We start from the raw sequence: 16,979 nt of genomic DNA, 5'->3' as shown, positions 1-16,979 counted from the left end.
TGTGTTTTTCTCTCTGTAGGACATCTTTCTTCCTGCACAGTCCAGTCTTGGAAATGTTTCTCTGCACTCTCTGTCTCAAATGTCTCAGTTTCATTTTTCTAACTACTGCCACCGACTTCTGGATTTGCCCTCCTGTTCCATGGAAATCACCTTCTCTAACATCAGCAATGGCCTCCTAACTGCCAAATCCAATGGATATTTCTTAGTCCACCTTCTTTTTAAATCTTTTTGTGGGATTTAACACTAGTAGCACAGTTGTGATTTTTTTGTCATTGGTCTTCTCAATCTACACCGCAGTCCTTGGGGGATTGCATGTTCTTTTACAATTTTTCCTGGCTCAGGCAAATGCTAACACCTCTCTTTCTGTTCTCATGTTTTCCTGGAGACTTAACTTCCCATTTCCCTGAGAGAACAGATATAGTGAGAAAGAATACTCACAAATTTTCACTTCCACATCTACCCACTTGTGTACATAGGTGGCAATATATTCTATCTGCTCTCCTGCTGCTGTAGATGGAATTACTAAATCCAATTATTTCACATAAGGTAGGTAGATTCCTTCTATACTTACCTATTCAAGAACAGTCTTCCTCTCTTTCCTGTACCATCAAACTTTTTTTTTTTTTGAGACAGAGTTTCGCTCTTGTTACCCAGGCTGGAGTGCAATGGTGCGATCTCGGCTCACCGCAACCTCTGCCTCCCGAATTCAGGCAATTCTCCTGCCTCAGCCTCCCGAGTAGCTGGGATTACAGGCATGCGCCACCATGCCCAGCTAATTTTTGTATTTTTAGTAGAGACGGGGTTTCACCATGTTGACCAGGATGGTCTCAATCTCTTGACCTTGTGATCCACCCGCCTCGGCCTCCCAAAGTGCTGGGATTACAGGCTTGAGCCACCACACCCAGCCCAAAACTTTTTTATAGTAACTACTCAAAGAGTTGTTCATGTTCATTGACATGAATTTCTTTCCTCTCTTCCCTTAGACCTACTTTAATAAGCCTTTGCCCATATCACTCTAAAGTTTGAAACCATTCTTTTTAGGGTAACCAAAAAAATCTCTGTGTTGCTGGATGCTATGGTCATTTTTCAGTAATTATTCTTGCCTGACAGTCATATTTGAGTAATTCTTGTGTTTGATGTACTTGGTCGTCTCCTCTTTCTTGAAACACTTCCCCTTATATTCCTAGACGTCACACATTTTAAAATTAACTCCTCTCTCAAAGACCTTTGTTTCTCACTTTCCTTTGTTCATTCCCTCTCATCTCTCAGGTGTCTTCACTTTGGAGCTCTTATCTTTCTATTTTTTCTCATTTCCTTGGTGTTTTTGCCCAGTTGCATGGCTTTAAATACCACGTATACATTGATGAGATGAGTTCCAAATTTGTATTTCTAGTCTAGACTCTTCACTGAATAACTGACTTTTGTAGTCAAAACTATGAGACATTTCCTCTACAATGCCTTAGAGATAATGAACTGATCATTTTCTCCCACAAACCTGTCTTCCGTGTTTTCAAACAAACAGAAGGCAAATCCACATTTCCAGGTGCTCTGACAAAAAACCTTACAGATATCCTTGACCTCTCTCTCGACAAAAGTCAATTGCTATCAAATCCTGTTGGCGTTACCTTCAAAATATACCCAGAATCAGACTCCTTGTCACCATTTTCATTGCTACCAATCTGCAAATTGCTGGCATTGCAATAGCATTCTAAGCAGATTCATTGTTCCTATCCTGGTTCCCTACTCCCCCCACCCTCTGCCTTGTTTTTTTTTTCTCTATTCTTGACACAGCAGCCATATTGATTGTTTTAAAAATCAAGACAGGTTATATAACATTATACAGAGGAAGAAGCATGTACAGAGAAGGTCTGTGATTTTCCTAAAGTCAGTTTCTGATTAACAAAGATGTAGGGACCAGAACTCTTGGATTTCAGAGTTTGTGATCTTGGCTCTCTGCTGCTCCATAGTCAGAATCAATCGATTCCTTTGAAGCAAGTGAATAGAAAGTGTGTCTTGTGTTGGCCTTACACAGGGAAAGGGACAAATTATGTTCCAACTCTTCAGGAATTTAGAATCTCAGAAAAAAAATCACATGAAGATATTACCTATTAATATATTTATAATGAAAGCAAATTGAATGTTTCTCTGCTGCTGAGGACCATTGTTAGCACATGAGAATAAAGTAAAATAACATGGAGTGAGATGGAAGAGAGAAAATGGAGTTTCTTCAGAGCTCAGAGGGAAAAAATTATTTTTTGTTTTTTTGAATCTTACATATACAGGAAAATTTTGTGTGTGTGTGTGTGTGTGTGTGTGTGTGTGTGTGTTTAAGTATTTTATAAGAGAGACACACATGGTGGGGCAGAGTGAAATCTGGTTCTGGAGATGTGCTATGGAATTGGGGAGAACTTGGCAGGGTAACTCTTCAGGGCCTTACCAGTGCTGAATTACTTAAAATTGAATTCAGTCTCCCTCAGCACAAATTGAAACAGCTAGACTTGGGGGATAAAGGAACAAGTTTACCTAATAGGTCAAGATTCTGAAGTCAGGCTTAGTGCTAACTCTTCTTTGCAGTTTGGCAATTGCACTGATTTGTGTGCCAAACTGTGAACTCACTTCTCAAAGTGGTCCAGGAGAAGGACTGTTTAAGGCTCTAGCAGGGTCAGATTCATGCAACAGTCTACATGATTTACAGATGCTGTAGGGCTGGTGAAATCTATCTATACTCAAAAGCTGAATTCACTTTTAGTGCATAGGTAAAACCATATTTTATGCCTTTTTAGGGAAAGATGATGCTGAACACTGATAAGTGGTATCAGGGAAGTTTCACCTTGGGAAGTCTTGTCTTTCTGTGTTAGTCATTACATTGCTTGACTTCAAACTTCAGTAACAACTGATTGACATTAATCCATCACTATTTTCAGTGGAAACTGCCTTACAAAATTTTAAGGGCTGCCCATATCTTCTAATCTGGACCTGGCTTTTGAGACCCCCTCAAAATGTAATCACCCCCAGTTTCCTCAAGCTCTTTCAGTAATCCTCTTTGCTATATCCTTTCCACACCATTGTTTGATACCTCCTTCTCTTCCAATCTGTTCCACCCCACTGAGCTCCTCTGGGTTAAGACATGACTGTCTCTGGCCTGTGACAGCTCCTTGTGCATGAATTCACCTCCACAGCTGAACTAGGAGCTCTCCATGGTCACAGCTGACACTTACTCTCTTGCCTTACTCATGAACTTGTGATACTTTTTCCTGTAATTGCTTTTCTAGATAAAAATACTCTGTCCTGATTCTTGTGGATGCGACTATAACTGAACAGCCTCAATGCAATGTAAATAAACAAGAATCAAATTGCTGAATACTGACGGTGTGCCAGACGCTGTGCTAAACATACATTTTCATTACCCAACATATTATCATAATGAAGACATTATTCATTAAATCAACCAAGACTATAATACATGCCAGCATAAACTCTAACGCATTTCCCATAATATTTTATTGCGTGCTTATTATGTGCAAGGCACAGATGAAATGCCTACTCTGATGAAGTGTCAGAATGGTTATCAATCAATCAATTCAAAAGCAAATAAACACCGCAGATTAAGTCATGCAGGTAACAAAACCTAGCATACCTTTATAAATTTAAGATTTATAAACCAAATAATCCTAACCCTAACCCTAACCCTATTCCTAAAGACCAGGAATTGACTTACTCCTTAGTAAGTCATAGACACTTTTGAGACAAGTGTGAGAACATTATCACCTTTCTGGGGTATTCAGAGTCCCCCAAGGAGCTTGAGAAAAATAGTATGTTCAATGTGAACATGGATAGCTCCAATTCATCTGGCTATTCCTCTTCCTTCCAGAGCTTCCTGCCATGTAAAATCATTCCGTTCACATCATCAATGTGTGTCCATGTAAATGTATCTAAACAGCTATTCTATACATTTTTAAAAAAATCTCCAACTTCTGCTCAGAATTCATATTGAGGTCTTTCCCAGGTGAAGCAGTTTTAGAAGTCGACTCCGAATCTCCTTGGTTCTAGCTCCATAGATAATAGGATTGAGTACAGGAGGCACCAGCACATAGAGATTAGCCAGAAAGATGTGCACATGCTTGGGGACTTGGTGGTGACCAAAGCGGTGGGTAAGGAAGGAGAAGAAGGCAGGGATGTAGAAAACCAGGATGACACCAATGTGGGAGCCACAGGTACTCAGAGCCTTGTGCTGGGCATCATGAGACGGCAGATGAAAGATCGCATGGAGGATAAAGCCATAGGAGACGGCAATGAGAATAGAATCCAGTCCCATGGCCAGCAGAGCCACAGTCAGCCCATAGACAACATTGACAGTGATATTGGCACAGGCGAGTCGGGCAATGCCCATGTGCTCACAGTATGTGTGTGTCATGACACGGTGACCACAGTAGGGGAGTCGCCTCAGCAAGAAGATGAAGGGAGAGACAATCGCCATGCTACGGAATATCCCAACAAAGCCAATTCTGCCTATGACAGCATGATTGAGAATGGCCGTGTACCTTAATGGGTTACAGATAGCCACATATCTATCAAAGGCCATGGCAAGTAGAATCGAGGACTCTAGAGCATAGATAGAATGGACACAGAACATCTGGGCCAGGCATCCACCAAAGGAAATCTCACCAGCATGAAGCCACAAAATGGCCAGAGTCTTGGGCACAGTGGTAGAACTAAGAGCCAGGTCCGTGAGTGAGAGAAGGCAGAGGAAGAGGTACATGGGCGCATGAAGAGCATTGTCCCTGACAATGATCAGGATGAGGGCAGCATTTCCAGTCAATGCTACAAGATACATGACACAAAAAGGGATGGCAATCCAGAAGTGGGCAGCCTCTAGCCCTGGGATCCCTGTCAAGAAGAAGGTGTCTGGAAGACGGTTATCACTGAGATTGGAATCCGACATTCTTCCTAGCAAACGAAGGGCTCTTTCTGAGTAGTATTGTTATGTTTGCCCCGTAACAACAGATATTTGGTTTATATAAAACAAAGATCTTTCTGTGAAATAATGTTTTTTAGACTCAGAAAAACTATTTATTGTTTTTTACTTGTATAAGCATCTGAAATGACTCTACCACACATAATTCATTTTTTAAAACTTCTACTAATTTCTATGTTGAACAACGATGATTTGAGTTCTATATCCAAAGCACCAAGATAAGTATTTATTAATCTTCTTAAACTGATCTTTCCAGACTTCTCTCCCTCCACATCCTGTACATCATTTATTGACCTCTAATCCGGGATGTTTCTTACCTCTCATTCATGCCTTTTCTCTTACCTAGGGAGTCTCATTTCTTTACTTTCCTCTTCTCTATTAAGTTTTAATACAAGTTTCCCCACTTCCCAGAAGCCTTCCCTTTCTAAATCGGTCCTTGGTAATCTCTAATTATGTATTTTTCCTACTTCCAGTATCTTACAAAATTCTACTGGGCTAGGACTGTGTCTTTGTGGAACTGTAACCTCTATACTGCCTATGACTGAATCTGTACCTAGACATTTTGAAAACTTCAGCGAAGACTGAATTCTGATCCTTCTTAGTGACATGCCATTGATGTTTTGAGTTAATGATAAAATGATGCGTTAACTTTCTTTTCTGTATTTGTTATTTACCAAATGTACACCAAATCACTTCTGTATATACATCATCTGAAGTGCCTATGAAGAGGCAGGGCAACTTGAATATGCTTACATAGTATGACTAAATACGTACAGTGATTTGAGCATTCACGTGGATATACTAGAAGGAAGTATGAGATAAATCAGATATGCTTGTTGAGGAGACTGCCCTCTTTGCTGCTCACAGCCTTTGCACTTGATGTCCCTCTGTCTGAAATGCTCTCCCCTTCTGACATCTGCATGACTGTCTCTTTTGACTCAAGTCTTTGCTCAAATGCTACCTTCCCAGCAAGGATTTCCCTGGATTCCTGTTATAGGCTGAATTGTGTTGGTTTCCACGCGCCCAATTCACAAAGCGGCTATTGTGCTGGAGGACTAGAAGCCAGGGTGCAAGTAGCATAGGCAAGATAGGCTAGATCCTTAGGCCACAGAAGGGACTTGACTTTCACTCTGAGTTGCGGAGGGAATCTTTAAGGGAGAAATCACCTTGCTTGTGATCTGCAAGTTCAGGCTCAAATTCATTGCTCAGCCCAAGCAGAGTCCATCAGGTGCTTATGCTGACTGCCCCAGGGATACAAGACTGAAGAGCTGGAGAAACAATAACATATTTTCACAGAAAAGATACATCTATTTCTAGAGCTCTCACAATTAATAACTTCTAAACATTTTCTCAATTCTAGATATTATTGCTGTGAATCTCCTTTTTGATGCACTTAGGAAGATATTTTTATGTCATATGTGCTTTGATAAAATTTTGTAGGATTTGTGTACTGTGCATTCTTTTATCCTTTTTCTTTTGCTGGGCTCAGAGTGAAGAAGAAAACCGCAGAGATCTATCTTCCATCACCTTTGGTGGTTGGCTACAATGGGAAATCTGCTTCTGACTTCTTTTTTTCAAATCACAGTTAGAATACCATATTCTTTGCAAGTTATGCAGATGATGTACTTTTCACTGCCAGAGAGAGAGAGTAGCCGATCTGTATAATGCCAATTTGTCAAATCTGAAAATGCTAAAATCAACCAAAACTTACAAAGCTATGAAGAATGTTGATACTGTGTAACATCTATTGGAGAATACAAAACTCTTTAAAAGGCCATGTTTATTCTCACATTGTCCATAAGAATATTTTAAAATAATACATACGTAATGTTTATTTAGCCAGAGGCAAAATGGGACTGTGGTAATACCACTGGGTTTGTTGTACAAAGACGGGGGCCAAAGCCCGGGTTTGCGGCTTCCTGGCTTTGTGTCCTGGGGCAGGTCATTTAAGCTCTCCCAACGGTGAACTGAAGAAAACAAGTCCTCCTCCGCTTCTTACAGAAGTATTCGGAAGATCAAGTAAAGAATGTCTTTTTGAAGAACTGTATAAAATCAGATATTATCATAATCTATTGGGCTGAGTTTTTTTAATGACGACACTAGATGGTTTTGGCCTCAGTATTGGCACAGACCTGTGATAGTAGGGGAAAGAAGCTTGGATGACAGAGTTTAGGAGCTGGAGTCACTAATATCTTCTCCACTTTCTGGCCTATTCTTGCCTTCTATGGAAGATTTAAAATGATTGTTGTAAGATACTTGCTACTCTGTGATTATCTAAGGAAGTGTGGACCAGAAAGACTGGGGCAAGAGCAGGTTCCATTTATTTCCCTTTAGAAAATAGTGGGAAAAGGATATTGAGCTTGAGTATCATTTAGGTTCACAATGCAGGCACCCTTCCTAACTTGTCACAGGTCCTGTGTCTGCATCCCCATCTGAGACCTAGATGTCAATAACTTAGGTGTGAGTTCATTCACTGAGCATATTGTTGAGGAATCTGATTTCAAGAACTTACCTGCATAGGAGACATGCTTTGCAGGTGCAGCATGCTGTGGTTGGACCTCAGTGGAATGAGGGTGAAGCTGTGTGGGAGAGAGTGTGGTGGTACACTGGCTTTGGCAGGAGGTGTGTATCTGGATGCAAAGTTTTGTTTAGGGAAGTGAAAGCTGTGTTTCTCTGCAGGTTCAAGGGAGTGTGGTATGAGAGAGTGGAGGGTCTGAATGTATAATTCGTGTTGAAGTACCTTATCCTTTCTCAGTTTCCTGGGCTTACTGAATGTCTTCAGCTCTGCTCTGCCTTTTAGCCTCCTCTAGTAAAGGGGATTGGTAAATGGGGTTATTTATGGACTCTCTCTGTGATGCACAGGTGTGAAAACCCAGGTGGCATCCTCTAAGGATTTGATCTGTGATCCACCTGTTGAGGGAAAGAGAAGAAGCAGTTGATGATTGAGAAATAAATGAGCAAAGAAAAATTTCCAGTGACTTTTCAAGGAAACTTGAAATCAAACATCTAGCCTGTCTTTTCCTTTATTGTGAACTCTTACTTTTTCACTTCTTTCCTTGTCTTCTTTTTGTCTTCTCTTTACTTCTCTGAGTCTCCTTAAATTTCCAGTTATTGTGAGTTCACTACAATTCTGTGCTCATGGGATGTTGGGGAAGATTTATGTGAATAGTGCATGAATAGTGAATAGTGCAATAGTGAGTAGTGAACATACATATACATACTTATGCTATTGTATTTCACTTACAAATTCATGTTGTAAGAGAAAAAGAAATTTGTGATGATGATAGTAATTACTAACCAAAACTTAGGACCCTTCTGAACATGCCTACTGCAACTGCCTTGGTGTGTACCACTGAAGGCAGTCCTTTCAGAGAATGACATCAGTGCTCTAGCCAGAGCCCGTCATATCCCATGACATCACCCATTCATCAAGTCCGTGCACCAAGGGTCACATCCAGAAAAGTATCCTCTCAGGATTAAGTACTTCTCTTCCTTAAGAGTACTGCTCTCTCTTCTCTTCTCAAATGAATTTAAAACCAGTAGACTTAAAAAATTGTATGTGGAAATTCCCTAAGGAATTTTCAAAACATTACATGCTGCTTGAAAATTTTTAAGTTGGAATATAAAAATTATAGTTAAATGTAGAACAGGATGTAATTTTTGGTGTATTATAAATATTGACATTTTAAAATAAAATTCTCATGTCTTGATTTTAAATGTAACCTATAAAAACTTTCTACTCTAGCAATTTCTAACCTGCCATTGTTCATTAAAAACACATGAACAAGTTTTTCTTAACTGTCAGAAATTTAATATTATTGCTTTATCTCACAGTTGGTTCATTACCTCATATAATTTTCCCCTTAAATATATCATTATAGTCACTCTCACTTATAAATAATATGTATATAATTGGAATTATTTGTTTTGTTTCCTATTAATATAGGCTCAACATGTTAAAATGTTTTATTATTGGAATTATTGTAAGGATTCATTAATGAAAACTATATAAAAATCTTTATGGTTTATAAATTATTGAACATAGGTCTAAGGTTTTTGTAAATACATATCTTAATGGCATTGATAGGATTACTTAATGTGCCCATAAGACAATATTGATGGAATGAGACAGGTTTTACAATCAGTCATTCTTACGTATAAAAATTTAAACTCTGAGAACATGTATTTACATAAATAACTTAGTTTGGAAATGGAAAACTTTCATTTATGCAACGTAGGAATTACAGCATAATTGAGAGTAACTGCTGCAATCAGCAACAGTCTTCAGAAAGGAGGTTCTGGTCCTGTGAAATGCAGAGAAGGGTACACAGCTGGGACCCAGAGCTTTGGTGAGAGATCTCAGCCAGGCGGTGCTCGTATGTCAGGGACATGATGAGGTTGGTTAAACGTAAGGGAGAAATAGAAAACGCAAAGTGCAACCAACTGCTTCTATTAGATCAATGGCTGTTGCCAAGGACAAAACAGGTACTTGCATGACATTGACAGAAATAAAACGTGAACAGGAAAAGCAAATCTCTTTTTTTCTTTCATAATTGACATTTTATTGGTTGAGGATCAGTACAGATATTTCAATTTGTACACAATTCTTAACATACATACATACTGAAAATCTAAAAAGCCATGCATTGTAATTCTTTCTTAAAGTTATGCCAGCAACTTTCCAACTTAAAATTTGGAAGCAAATTGTCCTTAACAGGCTATCAAGTACCAGTATCTTCACATGTTGATAAGCTGTTACCTATGTCCCACCGATTCACAACTGAATAGCATATACACTACACATTCAAATTTTTAATCTTCCACAGCACAATAATAAAGTTAGTAAGAAAACAGGACTACCACACCAAAGATGTCACAAAGTGCACACAATTCTGACAGAGAGAGCCGTGGTCAAAGAGGGGTTGTCTTTAGAAAACAATTCTGCTAAAAAACAACATGAGAATAGAAATAATTTAAAATGTTCAAGACATTAAATGCAGGACTGACTCCGTATTTTTATTTAATATGGTTTGTATTATAGGATATAAAAACTAACCCCCCATCTACAGAATGTTAAGCTGACACCAAAGATAGTCAAAGCCTTCCATCCTGCACTATTTTCTGGTTGTACCAAAAAATAACCAGTGAATAATTTCACTTCTTAAATAAAGCATTTTCACTTAAAAAATGGAATGAGGTGGGTTCCCTCCTTCTTAAAAATGTTTCTAGAGCTACTGAAAAAACTTGCATTTACAAAGTAGTTGATACAAATATTCCTCTGGATTGTACAAGAAGAGGGACAGGGACCACTGATAAGACATGGTGTATGGTATTAATCAGACTTGGCTTCTTTCTCTCCTGCTTCCTCAGAGGCTGGACTCTCCTCAGAGAGAAAATTCTTCTTTAATAACTTTGACTTATTTTACTTTAGTTCAAAACTGAGATAAGCAAAACTATCCCCACTGGCTTATCCTTCATAATATATTTAAGTTCAGAAATTTCAAACATTGCCAAAATACTTTGATCTAAGGCAATACATTGTTCTTAAAATAAATAAAGGAAAGACAGGGAAAGCAGGCCTCAGGCAAGTATATGGTAATTTTATTAATCATTAAATAGGCTTGTTCTAGGAATTGGAATTGTTCCTTTGCTTATTGACTAGAAGGGGGAATACACTAGATGAGAAAAGTAAGCTACAAGAAGTTTATGGATTTCTTTAAATCACAGATTTTCTACTACTGTGTTTGCAATTATACTTTTAATAAAGTAAGAATAATAAAAAACTGATATTTTTCACAAGAGATGATATATCTGGCAGTTTAGGCTTTCTTCTTTGTTCATAGTAGTGCTTTGATTTCTAACCTGGATAAGTATCACCAGTCCCTAATCTATTGGTACTGTTGAATACTACATTAGCTGGCTAGGGCTGCCATAACAAAATATCACAGGCTGGGTAGCCTAAACAACAGAAATTTGCTTCTCACAGTTTTGGAGGCTTGCAGTCCCAAGTCAAGTTTTGGCAGGGTAGGGTTTCCTGGCTTACAGAAGGCTACTTTTTTCTCACACAGCATTTCCTTTGGGGAAGTGTAAGGAGTGCAGTCTCTGGTGCCTCTTCATATAAGAACACTAATTTTACAAAGCTAAGTTCCTACCCTTATGACTTCACTTCATTTAAATTACTTTTAAAAACTCTATTTCCAAATACAACCAAATTTGGTGACTACCTAAATGAATGCAGGGGATAATGAGAGAAATACATGCAGAATGAAGCCCAAACTTTTTTGTGGTTGTTTAATGGACTATAAAAATCATGCCATTCATTGAGAAAAGGAAACTAGAAAGAAGACGTGTTGACTTTAAAATTTCTATGAAATAGTCAATTATAGGTACTAAACAGTTCTTGGAAAAAAAGAGAATAAATTATAACTAAAGACATAGATTTGAGAATCATCAGTGTGTCCGAGGTAGTAAAAACTGGACATTTTCCAAGATCACCCAGGGAGAGTATATAAAGTCATTTTAGAAAAGAGCTGTGGAGATTGTTACTGCTAGGAGAGAAGGTAGGGAGGGTCATTTTAAAAGAAAACTGAAGAAATGTAGACATGAAAGTATAGAAAGAGAACCAGGCAAGCATAATGTTACTGACACAAGAAAGATAAAAACAATAAATAAGAAACATTCAGTTATATCAATGTCTGCCCTGAGAGTCCATTGCATATAATGATATTGATAAGCTTTTGAGCTAAAATGATATCTATAAGCTCTAGAGTTCAGTGGTGACAGTGGATGCACGGTTTTATGATGTGGTAATACTGAAATACAATCCATTTAGGAATGAATGAGGTATAAGAAGACATAAAGAAATTGGATGGCTGCTGCATAGCTCATGGCTTAATGACTGGCACCAGATGTAATGAATGCACTTCTTTTACTGATCAAAGAGTGGAGAAAGGAATAAAATGTTCCAGCCCCAAAGTCAATGGGTCAGAGAAGTAGAGAGGTGAGTTTAGATCAGTTCCTGAAATATGACACATGCCAGGATCATTAGTTAGTTTTAAACAAAGGGTAATATGTATTTTTTGAAGAACTTGAGGGAGATTTGGAATTTAGGAAAATCCTTTTGTCAGCTGAGGGAAGAAATGGATGATTTCTAGCAGAGTTGAAAGAGCAGTTGTGTAAGATACTATCATCTCCACTTTGATGATGAAGAAATTGTGGCTTCAATTATGCTTTAGTATTGTATCACTGATAAAGTAATGACTTGATATTATTCTGGGTCTGATTCAATATTATTTTTCTTTCTTTGTTTTTTGTTGTTTTTAAACCAAAATATAGCATACTTCCTCTTCTTTTCATAAATATAATTTTTTTTTGTTCTTATGTCTACCAAGACATAGGGTGATGTCAGGGAAAAAGCAGAGCAAATATCTTTAAAAAGCAACTAGAAAATTGGTAAAAATGATCAGAGTCAGCATTTTTATGTGTTATCTTTTCACTCTCTTGACAGTATTCTTTGATACACAAAAGTATATAGTTTTGGTAAGTCAAATTTCCCTACTTCTTCTTTTTTTTTTTTTTTTGCTCATGTTTGATGTTATATCTAAGAATCCATTGCAAAGTACAAGGTCATGAAGACTTATTCCTATATTTTCTTCTAAGAGTTTTATTGTTTTCCGTCTTATATTTCATTCTTTAATCCATTTAGAGTTAATTTTTTGTATGATATGGGGTAAGGGTTTAACTTTGTTCTGTTACATAAGATACCAAATTGTCCCAGCACCCATTTGTGAAAGAGATTATTTTTTTTTCTATTGAGTGTGCCTGTCACCTTAGTCAAAAAAAATTACCACAAAAAACAATTATCTCAATTAGTCTATTCCTTTAATGTAATGTCTATTCTTATGCCAGGTCCACACTTCTTTGATTACTATAGCTTTGTGGTATGTTTTGAAATAGGAAAATTTGAGTTCTCCATTTTTATCTCTTTTTTTCAAGATAGTTTTGGCCACTTGGGATACCTAGGAATTTCATATTACTTTAAAAAAATAATTTGTGTTTTTGTAAAAATAGTGTTGGAGAGGGTAAGATTCACATAATTATCTCAGCAGATGTAGAAAAAGGATTTTGAAAAACAAAACACACGTGCATTATAAAAACTATCAACAAACTAGTAATAAAGGAAAAGTTTCTCATCTAGATAAAGGATATTGATGTAGAAAACCCACAGGTAACCTCATACTCAGTACTGAAAGTTTTCTTCCTAAGATTAGAAACAAGAGAAGGAAGCTATTGCTTGCTACTTCTATTTAACATTGTACTGGAGGTTCTAGATAGGGAGCAAGCAAAGAGAATAGAAAACAGAGAACAGCTAGAATAGGAAGGAATAAGTGAATTATTCCTACTTGCAGATGACATGATTTTGCATCTGAAAAATCCTTAAGAATACACACACACACACACACACACACACACACACAATTAGAACTAAGAAACAAGCAAGATTACAGAATGCAAAATAAGCACACAAAATCAGTTCTAATTCAAAAATGAAGTTAAGAATTAACAATTTTATCTACAATAGCAAAAATAATAAAATTTTAGGAATGAATTTTACAAACAAGTGTGAAGTTTGTAAATGGAAAACTATAAAATATTATTTAAAGAAAAATTCAAAACTCAAGTAAATGGAAAGACATGCCATATTCCTGGATTCAAAAAATTAGTAATATCTGACAGGTAGTTTCTCTCCATATTGTTCTGCATATTAAAAGCAATTTCTTTCAAACTCCAGCAATCTATTGTGCTTAAATTGACAAGCTGCTCCTGAAATTCATAGACCTTCAAAGGGCTCATAGTATCCAAAACAAACTTAAAAGAGCTAAGTTGGAGAACTCACACTTTCATATTTCATAATTTATTACAAATTTACATTAAGACTGTGATATTTACATAAGATATTAATACACATAGATCAATGGAATAGAATTGGGAATGTAAAAGTAAACCCATACATGTATAGTCAATTGATTTTCAACAATGATGCCAAGACTGTTAAATGTGGAAAGAATAGTTTTTTCAACAAATGTTGGTAGGATAAGTGGATATGCACATGCAGAAGTATGAAGTCAAGCTCAAACTATAGACAAAAATTACCTAATACCTACATATTAGATGTAAAACTATAACATTTTTCATAGAAAACTTATAAATCTTTGTGTTCTTATATTAAGCAATTTTTTTGATATGACAACCAAAGCACAAAGAACTAAACATAATCTGACAGATTGTACTTCATTAAAAACAAACCTTTTGTGCTCCTAAAGTCAGGGTTAAGAGGTGAAAAGAAAACACACAGAATAGAAGAAAATATTTGCAAATCATATATCTGACAAGTGTTTCATATTCACAATACATAGGTAACCCTTAAAACTTAACCAAAGAAATGACAAATAAGCCAATTTAAAAATGGCTAAAAGATTTGAGTAGATATTCCTGTAAAGAAAATATAGAAATAGCCATAAGCACATAAAAAGATATTCAACATCATTATTCATTTGGGAAAGACACATCACAACCACTATGAGATAATATTCCACATTCATTCACATGGCTCTAAACAAACAAACAAACAAACAAAATCAGACCACAAACAAAAAATATAAAGTGTTTATGAGGACGTGGAGTATTGGAATCCTCATACTTTTACTGGTGAAATACAAATCGTTGCAACCTCTTTGGAAAACAGTTTGGCTTTTCTTCAAACATTTTTTTTTTTTTTGAGACGGAGTTTCGCTCTTGTTACCCAGGCTGGAGTGCAATGGCGCGATCTCGGCTCACCGCAACCTCCGCCTCCTGGGTTCAGGCAGTTCTCCTGCCTCAGCCTCCCGAGGAGCTGGGATCACAGACACGCACCACCATGCCCAGCTAATTTTTTGTATTTTTAGTAGAGACGGGGTTTCACCATGTTGACCAGGATGGTCTCGATCTCTTGACCTTGTGATCCATCCGCCTCGGACTCCCAAAGTGCTGGGATTACAGGCTTGAGCCACCACGCCCGGCCTTCTTCAAACATTTAACAGCATTATCAAATGAGCTAGCAATTTTACTTTTAGGTACACTAAAAAAAAACCTGAAAACTTTGTTTTGTTTTGTTTTTATGAGATGGAGTTTCGCTCTTGTTGCCCAGGCTGGAGTGCAATGGTGCAATCTTGGCTCACTGCAACCTCTGCCTCCTGGGTAAAATATTATTCTTGTTTTACAGCATAAGACACTGAAGCGCAAAGAACAGATTAAGTAACTTGTCTAGGACAGCACACCTAGTAAGTGAAAGAACAGGAGGTGAAATTCACATAGTCTGACTCCCAAATACAAGACTGGTGTTATTTTGGGTTGGTGAAATCACTGTGAAAAGTCTTACGGTTCCTGTCTTTCCTCTTACTGGCTTATTCAACTTAAATACATTTAATACTGATGGTCTTAGTTTAGGCTGGAGGCCTAAGACATACCAAGTCACAAAGTAGGCTTATTCTTTCCACCAGTGCCTATTTGTTGGGTACCTAAACAGGTCAGACTCCATTAGGATCTAAGGGAATCCTTTGAGCATGAGTCACAAAAGCACTTATCCTCTGAGTGCCCCATTGTGGCCATACAGCATAATAGTTAAGAGTACCTAAATTCAAATGCTAGTGCTGTCACTTGGGTGTTTTGTGTCTGTAGGTAAATTATTTAGCTCAGTGGCTTCCTTTTGATATGCAAGATATGTATCTGTGTCATAATGTAGTTGTAAAATTTAAATGAGTTTAGTCAACACGGAAAGCTCTCAGTAAGTACACATGAATGTTACTACTGGGGGGAAATAGTTATAATCCACTGAGATGAGATGTCATGCTCTATCTGGTATACCAGAAAAGGAGTCTCTTATACAGCCTGTAGAGCTAGAGATTTTTCTACTGCAAATGGACTTGATGAATTAAGGTAGAAAAGTGAGTAAATCTCTTTACAAAGATTTTACATGAGGAATGAAAAGAGTTTGGATTGGAATTCGGTGACTCAAGACTCCAGTGTGATTCATTTTACAAGATAGTACTGTGCAGCTGCTATGCATCTGGATACAACAGCAAAGAAACCATAGCTTGAATAGGTGTATGTTAATTACATGTACCTTACCATGTGATTCATCCAGTTTTGCAAAAGCTTACAGAAAGAACACTGATGCTTTATACTGATGGTGTTGGTTATGGCAAAAACATTAGTCGTATGCCTAGTATTTGCTAAACATCCTGCTAAGTGCATTGAATACATTAAAGAATAAGAGAGATGGTCATGTTTCAGAGAATTTACATAATAATATAGAAGAAGGGCATTAAGTGCATATATGAGATCATTTAATCAAAACTCTGCAAGGTATTAGAAAAGATCACTGGAGAAAGTTATATAAATATTTATTAGTCGATCCTCATTCAGGCTAAAGGTGTAGGGGAATCCATAAGGTAGTAATATTTAAGCCAAAAGTTGGTGGATGAAAAACTAGCCCAATGAAGGGCAAGTGCATGGAGAAAAGCTTCCAGGGCATGTGAGACAGCATTTGTTAAGGCCTTGAGTTTGGCGTGATCCTTGCATCTTCAAGGAACTGAAAGGAGGTCATTTTGGTTGGAAGACGAGAACAGAACAGTGATTCAACATAAGTTGAAAATGAAGTTCATATTAGCCAGTGCTTTACAGGCAATATGAGTGTTTGGATTTTATCATCATGAAAATAGCATGATGAAATTGAACTTAATGTTGATGTAATTTGGAAAATGAATTAGAAGAGGACTGAATAATGTGGGGAAATCTGTTAAGATGCTATTGAAATGTTGATGGATCTAGAGTGACTGTGGGACTGGTAAGAAGTCAACGAAATAGAAAGGTATTCAGGGATTTGGAACTGAAAGGATATAATACCTTTGCAAGCAGAGTTAATAATTCAAACGCTTATTTATTGAGGTCACTCCTCTCTTCCTCT

General features: G+C 37.2%; 1 protein-coding gene across 1 annotated transcript; it reads right to left on the bottom strand.

Moving 5' to 3' along the window:
- Positions 1–3,495: 3,495 nt before the first annotated feature.
- LOC100415269 (olfactory receptor 52D1) lies at positions 3,496–6,285 on the bottom strand. Its single transcript, XM_002754901.6, has one exon. The coding sequence runs from the start codon at positions 4,940–4,942 to the stop codon at positions 3,986–3,988; it is 957 nt and encodes a 318-aa protein (XP_002754947.3). The 5' UTR covers positions 4,943–6,285; the 3' UTR covers positions 3,496–3,985.
- Positions 6,286–16,979: the final 10,694 nt, after the last annotated feature.

This window comes from Callithrix jacchus, chromosome 10 (genome assembly GCF_049354715.1).
Source record: "Callithrix jacchus isolate 240 chromosome 10, calJac240_pri, whole genome shotgun sequence".
NCBI lineage: Eukaryota > Metazoa > Chordata > Mammalia > Primates > Cebidae > Callithrix > Callithrix jacchus.
Note: the sequence above shows the minus strand (reverse complement) of the source record. Positions and strands in the feature narration are given on the sequence as shown.